This window comes from Anomaloglossus baeobatrachus, chromosome 1 (genome assembly GCF_048569485.1).
Source record: "Anomaloglossus baeobatrachus isolate aAnoBae1 chromosome 1, aAnoBae1.hap1, whole genome shotgun sequence".
NCBI lineage: Eukaryota > Metazoa > Chordata > Amphibia > Anura > Aromobatidae > Anomaloglossus > Anomaloglossus baeobatrachus.
The window spans coordinates 928,117,954-928,129,068 of NC_134353.1; the positions used below are offsets into that span (position 1 = coordinate 928,117,954).

Genomic DNA, 11,115 nt, shown 5'->3' on the forward strand with positions numbered 1-11,115 from the left:
TTCTCTCTCTCTCTATGTATCTATCTATCTTTCCAGGTCTGTCTCTTTCCCTGTCTGTCTCCCCGTCTCTTTTCCTGTCTCTTTCCCCATCTGTCTTTGTCTGTCTGTCTCTTTCCCTGTCTGCCTGTCTCTGTCTGTCTCTTTCCAGGTCTGTCTCTTTCCAGATCTGTCTCTTTCCCCATCTGTCTCTATCTGTCTCTTTCCATCATCTGTCTCTGTGTGTCTCTTTCCCTGTCTGTCTCTTTCACCGTCTGTCTCTTTGACTGTATGTCTCTCTCTCTGTCTCTTTCCCTGTCTGCCTCTCCCTCTGTCTGTGCCTATGTCTGTCTGTCTTTGTCTCTCTATCCGTCTCCCCACCGACATCATATTACTTCATACATAAGCTTCATATACTAATAATGTCCTTTGTTCCTATAGCAACTAATCACACCTGCTATTAAATGACCTGTAGTTCCAGGCTCCATTTACTTTAATGGAGGCAGATTTTTTGGAGAGTAACTGTAAGGCGCGGGGTTAAATTTTCCTGTCAAAACATATTCTATGACGCTCCCTGGGTCACATGAGGCATCTGTGCAAAATTTTGTGATTGTAAATGCGACGGTGCCGATTTCTATAGCGAACATACACATGCACATACATACACTCAGCTTTATATATTAGACTAGTAAAATTTTGCTTAATTTTTAATTGGATCCTCGTGGGAGGAGCTAAGGTTATTAGGAGCCATGAGCAGGTCTTCTATTGGCTGCACCTCCATTTTCACATTGTGAAACACAAAACACAGTTATTGCAAGGGAAAAAATGAATGAGACCTAAAAGAAATAATATCAGAAGGATAGATTTTCTGGTTTTCATTTTATTGTGAAGCAAACAACAAATAGGACAAAATAACTGAAAACGTCAGTGTGCATAATTATTCACCCCCCCTTAAGGTCAGTACTTTGTGGATCTTCCTTTCACAGCAATTACAGCTGCAAGTCCCTTTGGATAAGTCTCTGAGCGTTCTACATTTTGCCATTGGGATTTTTGCCCCCCACTCCTCAAGGCAAAACTTGTCCAACTCCTGCCAGTTAGATGTTTCCTCTGAACAGCAATCATCAAGTCTAACCACAGATTCTCAGTTGGATTAAGGTCTGGGCTGTCAGTCGGCCGCTCCAATACATTTACACATCTCCCCACTCGAGTGTTGCTTTAGCAGTAGCTTTGGGTCATTGTTTTGTTGGAAGGTGATACTTCTGTCCCAGTCTCAATTCACTGACAGACTGAAACAGGTTTTGCTCAAGAATATCCCTATATTTCACACGATCCATCTTTCCCTCAACATGGACCATTCTCCCTGTCCCTGCTGCCGAAAAACATCTCCACACCATGATGCTGCCACCATCATGTTTCACTGTGGGGATGGTGTTCTTGGGATGATGAGCTGTGCTGGTTTGACACCAGACATAGCGCTTACCTTGGTAGACAAAAAGTAAAATTTTGGTCTCATCTGACTACAGCACCTTCCTCCATACATATGGCAAAAATCTCCCACATGTCTTTTTGTCAAATCAAAATTTTTCGCTGTAAGCAAAGGCTTTTTTCTGGCCACTCTTCCATAAAGGCCAGCTCTATGGCGTGTATGGATTATTGTGGTTGTATGCACAGATCCTCCAGTCTCTGCTTGGGAACTCTGCAGCTTCTTCAGAGTTACCTTTGGTCTCTGTGCTGCCTCTCTGATTCATGCCCTCCTTGCCCAGGCTGACAGTTTTGGTGGACAGCCTTCTCTTTGCAGGTTTGCTGTGGTACCATGTTCTTTCAGTTTGATGATAATGGATTTGATGGTGCTCCGAGGGGATCATCAGAGACTGGGATATTTGTTTAGAACCCAAACCTGACTTCTACTTCCCAATAACTTTGTCTCTGACTTGTTTGGAGATCTGCTTGGTCTTCATGGTGGTGTTTAGAGATCTTCTTGGTCTGCATGGTGTTTATAGATCTCTTTGGTCTTCATGGTCTTCGGAGATCTCCTTGGTCTTTCCTGTGTTGTTTGGAGACCTCCTTGCTCCTAATGGTGTTGTTTGGAGATCTCCTTTGTCTTTATGGTCTTGTTTGGAAATGGTCTCCTTGGTCTTCATGTTGTTGCTTGGAGACCTCCTTGCTCTTCATGGTGTTGTTTGGAGATCTCCTTGGTCTTCATGTTGTTGCTTGGAGACCTCCTTGCTCTTCATGGTGTTGTTTGGAGATCTCCTTGGTCTTCATGTTGTTGCTTGGAGACCTCCTTGCTCTTAATGGTGTTGTTTGGAGACCTCCTTGCTCTTAATGGTGTTGTTTGGAGATCTCCTTGGTCTTTATGTTGTTGTTTGGAGACCTCCTTGCTCTTCATGTTGTTGTTTGGAGACCTCCTTGCTCTTAATGGTGTTGTTTGGAGATCTCCTTGGTCTTTATGTTGTTGTTTGGAGATCTCCTTGGTCTTCATGGTGTTGTTTGGAGATCTCCTTGGTCTTCATGGAGTTATTTGGAGATCTCCTTGGTCTTCATGGTGTTGTTTGGTTAGTGGGGCCTCTCACTTAATGGTATTGCAGCCTCTGTGGCCTTTCGGATAAGGTGTGTATATATCGACAGACCCGGGAACACTGAGATTGCACTCAGTTGGACTTCCGCTTACTGAGCATGTGACTTATACAGTGAATTGCTTATACCAGACATTTTTAGGGGCATAGCAAAAGGAGGTGAATACATATGCATGTGGCAATTTTTTATTTATGTTATCACGTAAATTAAATTTTTGCCTATATTTTTTTTACACACAAATAGGATTACAAAAATATTTACTCACAGGCTGTAATGTAACAAAATAGGTAAAAAGCCAGGGGGTGAATATTTTTACAAGGTACCTTAGATAGATAGATTGTTGCCATTGCCACACAGGGTCTATAGAAAGCTGATCAAGGGGGTGAATACTTTAGCAACGTACCTTAGATAAATTGGTGCCTTTGCCACACAGGGTCTGTAGAAAGCTGACCAAGGGGGTGAATACTTTCGCAAAGTACCTTAGATAGATTGTTGCCTTTGCCACACAGGGTGTATAGAAAGCTGACCAAGGGGATGAATACTTTTACAAAACACCTTTGATAGATTGTTGCTTTTGCCATACAGGGTTTATAAAAAGCTGACCAAACGGGTGAATACTTTCGCAAAGTATCTTAGATTGTTGCCTTTGCCACACAGGGTCTATTGAAAGCTGACCGGGGGGAAGGTGAATACTTTCTCAAAGTACCTTAGATAGATTGTTGCCTTTGCCACACAGGGTCTATTGAAAGCTGACCGGGGGGAAGGTGAATACTTTCTCAAAGTACCTTAGATAGATTGTTGCCTTTGCCACACAGGGTCTGTACAAAGCTGACTGGGGGGGTGAATAATTTCTCAAAGTGCCTTATATAGATAGATTGTTGCCTTTGCCACACAGGTCTGCAGAAAGCTGACCAAGGGGGTGAATACTTCTGGAAAGTACCTTAGATAGATTGTTGCCTTTGCCACACAGGGTGTATAGAAAGCTGACCAAGGGGGTGAATACTTTTGCAAAGTACCTTAGATAGATTGTTGCCTTTGCCAAACAGGGTCTATAGAAAGCTGACCAAGGGGGTGAATACTTTTGCAAAGTACCTTAGATAGATTGTTGCCTTTGCCAAACAGGGTCTATAGAAAGCAGTCTACTGCTGATAAAAGCAATGACCCCATCAGTTCATGCACAGGTGATTTATCCGCACTGGTTGGCGTTATTGATACCTGAAGGGAGTCCTGCGCTGCACACACAATACATTGTTTTATTGCACAATTTCAGGAAGTTCCAGGTAAATAACACTGAGCAGATTCGCTTATCATCCCTGTGACATTTACTATCAGGGGGAACTAGAAGTGAAGGGGCCGAGCCCAGCCAATATGAACTGATCGGTCAGGCATGGCAGAAAGCTGAGACTTGTAGTTCCACAACAAGAGCCATGATGTGGAATACTCCATAGATGACTTCACATAACTGGAACACTGTTTAGGAGGTTAACCTTATAAATGCTATAAAAAAAAAATCTATAGCCCTCTATTTATTGTTCTCTGTTATCAGCCAGACATTATAGTGTTCTTCAGTGGGATGACAGGTAGAAAGTTTAGCAGAATTTCTGCCAGGTGATCACTACTAAATCTCATTCAGATGACTGGTAGAAAGTTTAGCAGAATCCCTGTTTAGTGATCACTACTAGATCTCATTCAGTTAACCCTGAGAAAGATTTACATTCAGCCCCCCTTGATGTGACTTTAGGATTACCGTCCCTTTAATCTACAGTCCCACTCAAAAGACCAAAAGGATATAGTATCAGGGTTATCAACTATTAAACCAAACAAAAAAACTCCTAATAAAAATGTATACTTTATTTCTATAAATATATAGAAATAAAGTATAGGGTGGCACGGTGGCTCAGTGGTTAGCACTGCAGTCTTGCAGCGCTGGGGTCCTGGGTTCAAATCCCACCAAGGACACCATCTGCAATGAGTTTGTATGTTCTCCCTGTGTTTGTGTGGGTTTCCTCCCACACTCCAAAAACATACTGATAGGGAGCTTAGATTGTGAGCCCCAATGGGGACAGTGTTGCCAATATATGTAAAGCGCTGTGGAATTAACAGTGCTATATAAATGAATAAAATTATTATTATAAAGTATACATTTTTATTAGGAATTTTTTTTGTTTGGTTTACAGTCCCACTCACCAGCGCTCCGCTCTCCTCACCAGGTCCATCCATTGTGCAGAGATCATACATCGGACCCATTACCTGGTGGATAATCAGTGGTGACGTCTCCTAGTGACTCACACTCGCCCGTCATGTTGACAACTTCCCAGTCAGTCTCACCATATTCCCATTTTGTTAACCCTTAAAAGCCTTCACCAAATACATCCAAAATCTCAGATCCAAATAATGCGTCCCGGAACTAGTAGTGCTGGCAAGACGTACCTGTAGTCCAGGATTCCTCGTTCAGCCCCATATCACGGCGTCATGGTATCAATGCATCCGTGTAAAAGCTGCCAGGGTTACTATTAATATATCTATGTATTTATAAGATCTTCCTTTTAACTCTTTCCTTTCCAGAGCATAGAGGGAACAGGAATCCGCCGCTCCCCGACTCAAAGTTCACCTTTCCAGCTCCTTTCTCGGCGGCGTCTGATGAAGGATCAGGACTCTCTGCCGTTCTCCCATCTGCGGATATGAATGAGACCTTCCCCGGAGTCGCTGACATCATCCCTGATACAGCACGTTCCTGTGATTTCCATACGCAGACCTGTCCCGCAGGTGTGGCCATAGAGCACAGCAGGTTTTCTGGATGACACCGACAGGAGGAGGCGACCGTCATCCACACAGACAAATTATCATCTAATTACTGTATTAATAAGATAATAATAATTAATAATATTGTATTCATTTATATAGCGCTATTAATTCCACAGCGCTTTACATACATTGGCAACACTGTCCCCATTGGGGCTCACAATCTAGAGTCCCTATCAGTATGTCTTTGTAGTGTGGGAGGAAACCGGAGTACCCGGAGAAAACCCATGCAAACACGGGGAGAACATACAAACTCCTTGCAGAGGTTGTCCTTGGAGGGATATGATAAGCAGTTTCTGTATAATCCAAGAGCAATTGCATCCGGGCCCTGGAGCCTAGAGGGTCCCAGAAGCCCCCCTGACCTACCTGTAATGACCAATGCTGCAATAATTGGGGCTTTTGCATTGGAATCCACGAGCTTCACGTTTTGCTACAATGTAACTTTCCAGTACAGTGTGATCCATCGCTACTTCTATTTGTATCAGTTTATTATATTATTGATACTTCTGTATTTACTAATATGTAGAATTTCTGCCTCCGGATGTAAAAACAGAATATTCCAGAAAAAAAAAAATATTCATCCCCAACAAATAACTTTAAAATAGATGGACACCTTCAGGGTTTTTTTATAATACTTGAATGCAAGTATTTTGGGCTAAAAATTATTTTAAAAAATTGTGTTTTGTTTCTTAAATTTTCTTTGTTTCGCTACACACTGCTGGTTGCAGAATGAGTCAACTGAGAAACATTCAGTGAGTTCGTAAGTCTTTTGTCTATTTTGTTCTTAGCTCTTCTCAGCCGATTTATCACCACATCTACATAGTTATGTAGGTTGAAAAAAGCCCTCGGTCCATCGAGTTCACCCTTCCTCCACCAGTTCTACATTTTGTCACCAAATCATTTATAACCAACAATGTTGTGTACTAAGGAAACCATACAGCCGTTTTATAAAAGCTGTTATAGTATCTGCCATTACTACCTCTTGTGGTAGGGCATTCCACAGTCTGACTGCTCTAACTGTAAAGAACCCTTTCCTGTTTAGCTGCCGGAATCTCTTAGGCTAAGTGCACACATCAGTTTTTTGCCATCGGGCATGATCCGGCGAAAAAAATAATGCGACAGATCTGGTGAAAAAACGGATCAGTTGCATCTGTTTTTTCTATCCGTTTCTTCCGTTTTTGATGGATCCGTTTTGATATTGAGCATGCTCAGTTTAAAAAACCGGATCCGGAGGCCGTAATCTGTTTTTTGCCGTATTACACCGGATCCGGCGTCCATAGGCTTCCATTATAAAACACACCGTACGGCGCCGGAAGGAAACAGAGTTTAAAATCCAAAGGGTGCAACATTTATATTCAAATCCAGGTGCAAAAAATATATATTTTTAACTCAAAATACCTGTACATAAGGAAAACAGGAATGGTGCCAGGATGCTGGTATTTTAGTGCCCGTCGAGGATGTTTCACTGTCGTGGTCGGCTGTAACAGAGCACCAACAGTGATGGTGAACCAGGGTCCGGTGAATTGTTTTGTTCAACTCTAGATATTACATTGGTTACTTCATTGGGGTCAATAATTCATGGTCTAGGACTGTCAGTGATGCCTCAAACCAAGTGATTCTGCCCACAGTAAAGCATGGTGGCACTATTGGCTTTTTAGGCTTTGGACAAGTGGTGTGAACATTGTAATGTCACATTGAGACACATGATTTTCAGAGGTGACATTGAAACATGTGACACCTGAAGCAAGTTGCCAACCCGGGCCATTCGGGCGCCACAAGCCTTCGCTAAGGAGCCACTGTGTGCGGATGGGACGTCGGTTGAGTCCACGACACTTACTGGTTTCTTAAGCCTGATGTCCATCACGCCACTGGCAATCATTGTCGTAGGCAATTAATAACTCATGTGACACCAGTGCTCACTTAGCCAACCAGAAAGTTCACTTTTATTCTTCACACCGTTACGACAGACATTGCCTCCTTTTGCTTCCTTCCTCTCAGTGTGGGGTACTGCTCCTCAACCTGTCCCCTGCTATCCTCAATTCTCCAGGCTCTGCGTCTCCTTCTCCCTGACACAACTCACCTTCGTCCAATTCCAGGTCCTGGCAGCTTCTATAGTTGGATGACTCTCTATGCCCGCTGGGGTGAGCAGTAGGTTCCGGACCTCTCGACAATACCTCACCCTAGCACCAAGACTACGTCTTCTCACACTTGAATCCTATTCTAGACTGGCTCCTCTCGAGACATCACTACCAACCTCTTTCCTTCCTTGACCACTTCCCCTTTAACCCTATCTCTTCCATCGTCAATCTCAACCCCAACCTCTAGTTGGCGACTTTGGCAACCTGGCAGCTTCTATAGCTGGATGACTCTCTAAGCCCGCTGGGGTGAGCAGTAGGTTCCGGACCTCTCGACAATACCTCACCCTAGCACCAAGACTATGTCTTCTCACACTTGAATACTATTCTAGACTGGCTCCTCTCGAGACCACCCTATCAACCTCTTTCCCTCCTCGACCACTTCCCCTTTAACCCTATCTCTTCCATCCTCGATCTCAACCCCAACCTCTAGGTGGCGACGTTGGCAACAGTCCCACTGTACTGTATCTGGAACCTGCACCCAGCTAACAGCACAACATATTAATGTATGCAATCAGTACAGAATACATGACATAACCGGTACAGGGCTTGCCCACCCTCCACATAATATTGGCCAAAATCCATTCCAGATAAAAAATGTCAGTGCAGGTTGCAAATAGCATGCAAGTCTTATCATCGTAGACCACAATGTACTAGCGAGGACCATAGCTCAGACTTTCTATAATTCAGAAGCCCTTTTCTTATCTAAAAGAAAGAAGACATTTAAAGGGAACCTGTCACGAGATTCATATCGACCTGTCAATCAACTAGTGTGGTGCGGGAAGAAGCCAGTTCTTTGAATGATGTTTTCTCTGGAACGCTGGAACGTTAGAGAACAACATACCCGGCTGCAATTGTGTCGGCGGGCTCTGATTTGTGACTGACACTTTCCCCTTAAAGGGGTTCTTTGGGGTCAGAAAAACATTGATACTTTCTTTAAAATCTCATAATCAGGGGTGATGCTGTTTATGTCTGATGTCACTTCTCAGCCCCGTTGAGATGAATGAAATTGGGCTGCAATACCACGAACAACCCAGGAGTGGCGCTGTTTCTAAAAGAAAGCCATGTTCTTCTAATTCTAGACCTCCCCTTTAATGAGGATCATTGACTCATGTCTAGCTGTGATTTACAACCTGCGGTATGTTCTGACACTTGTTCGCTGACTCTCATTACAGTCTTGGACTTATAAAAAACATTTGGCCCATTTCCCATAACTTGCAATTAAGTGCAGCAATGGCCTTCACGCCAATCCAAAACACTTTCTATGAAAGAGTCATCACTACATGTGTACCGCCCCGCGCTCAGCTGCAGCCGAGCCGCTTGGATCCAGGCTCGTCGGTGGGTGGCTCGAGCACCTCCGGCCCCGGGGTCACTTCGCTCTGAAAGGGGACTGGCGCTTTGAGGGGGGATTTAGGTTTACGGCCGGAGCCGTGGTTTTGGTTAAGTTTGTGACACCACCCTCGGGTTGTGGTGAATGTGGACACCACGGCTGCTGTTTACTAGGCACCTGGGGGAGATGTTGTGCAGCAGGGTGTTAGCCCCTTCGTGGGTAGGGGTGATGGCCCCGGTTGGGATGATATGTTGGTGTGAGGTGATGCAGGGCAGTACGCGACCCGAGGGCATTGTTGTACTCACTATGATTGATATACAAGAGTCTCTGGTAAAACAAGATGATGGTGGTCGGTGCCCGCAGCCGGCTGCGTCTGGTCCCCCACTCGGGTTGGTGGTCTCCGCCTTTCTCCTGCACCTTGTAGTGTAGCTCTGGACTGCCTGTGCTTCAGCAACGGGAGCCCGCTCCCCGGCGTTGTGTATGTCGGGAGAGCCCGTTTGCCCGCAGACGCTGGCCCATGGGATCTCTCTGCTTATGCGGTGGCTTTCTATCCCTCTCGGTGGGCTGTTGTCTTCAGTCAGGACTTGGGTGGGAAAGGACCTAAAGTCCAGACCTTAATCAGTTAATTATCTTGGTCCACTGGTTTCTGGACCTCATTTCAGGGACTGAGTACCCCCCTTTGTGCTCCGGTTTCCAGTCGGTTCCCCGGTTCGGTCCCGACGGGCCACTACCCTGTCCCGATCCCTTACAGTTCCACCGAGCCGTCTTCCCGGATCCTGCAGGCTGAGGCCACCGTATGCCTCCTAGCCAAAGGTGCCGGGGCTCAGACACCTGTCAGACTTCACTCCTCCAAACGCAACTCCGAACCTAAACTTTAAACTTAAACTGACTTGTGTTTTCCTGTCTCAGGACCTGTGTACTAGTCGGTGGGCGTGTCCAACCGCCTGGGCACACCACCTGGTGCGTACATCAAACCCTGAGGGAGGTGACTAGGTTTTAAGGGTGGCTGGTGACACCTTTTTAGGGGACAGGTGTAGTGCAAGGGCCTACCTGTGACTACCTGGCTAGTCCAGGGCGTCACACATGTTTTGGTAGAAAACTCACTGCCCTTACCGTAAAGAATCAATTAGAATGAAGCTAACACTGTCTGCAATGGGGAAAGGATTCCTCTTTCTAGTGTTTTAAACCTAGGTGGCATCTGGATCAACAATCTTAACCATCATGGGCACAAATAACCTGAAAACATGTAGATGTGTCAATCACTTTCAGTGTTGCAAAACTATGCAAGGGATTTATTATTGTGATAAATTTCAGTCAATTTTGAATAAATAGAAAGATGTGTCCTTCCTGACCTTTAGAAAACTGGATAATATCTGTTTTAGAAGCTGTGATGGTGGCCTTGGTGGTTCTGCAAGATTTTTCCAAGGAACGGTCTAACGGTAGTCTTTAATTAAGTAAACAGCAGCGATCAGAGCTTGCTCTGGTCACTGCTGTTACACAAAGATACCCGATGTATAACAGTTCCTAAATCCTCTTCAAACATCCAAACAACACCTGTGCACGTGTGATGCCCTGGACTAGCCAGGTAGTCACAGTTAGACCCCTGCATTACACCCATCGCCAAATAAGGTGACAGCAGCCAACCCATTAAAACCCTAGTCACCTCCCTCATGGGGGAGGAGCCAGGCGGTTGGCCACGCCCCCAGGAGTTCACAGGCCCAGAGGCAGGAAAAAGAGTTCAGTTCCCGTGGGGAGCACAATGTGAGAGGAGCAGATCTGTTTAGGAGGAGGAAGTGAAAGGAGTAAAATCTGTCAGTGCCCTGGGTCGTAGCCCGGGCACTTTGGCCAGGAGGCAGACGGTGGTGGCCGTCTGCAGGAGCCGGGAAGACAGCCCGGTGGAACCGTAGGTAGCCGGGACAGGGTAGTGGCCCGCCGGTACCGAACCGGGGAACCAGCTGGAAACCGGAGCACAAGTTGGGAGTACTCAGAGCCTGAAACGCGGTCCCGAATCTATCGGACCCCGTTAATTAACTGATTGAGGTCTGGACTTTAGGTCCTTTCCCACCCAAAGTCGCGAAAGAAGGCAACAGCCCACCGATTCCAGATAACGGCCACCGCCAAGGGCCAAGAGATCCAACGGGCCAGCGCCTGCGGGCAAACGGGCTTCCCAGACGTACACGCCAGGGAGCGGGACTCCCGTCGCTGAAGCGCGGTTGTCCAATTCTACAAAAAGGTGCAGGAGAAGACAGACACCATCAACCGTTTTGGGGACCGAAGCAGCCAGCTGCGGGCACC

At 45.6% G+C, this 11,115-nt stretch overlaps 1 protein-coding gene across 2 annotated transcripts in view; it reads right to left on the reverse strand.

The window, feature by feature from the left end:
• Positions 1-5,233, reverse strand: part of CCDC68 (coiled-coil domain containing 68) — a 78,010-nt gene extending 72,777 nt beyond the window's left edge. For both annotated transcript variants that reach the window (XR_012752951.1, XM_075343372.1), the window contains exon 1: positions 4,984-5,233. Coding sequence is in view for 1 of the 2 variants with exons in the window: in XM_075343372.1 (XP_075199487.1) it covers positions 4,984-5,014 (31 nt within the window). In the remaining variant the exon portion in view is untranslated. The remainder of the gene's footprint in view (positions 1-4,983) is intronic.
• Between the last annotated feature and the right edge of the window lie 5,882 nt (positions 5,234-11,115).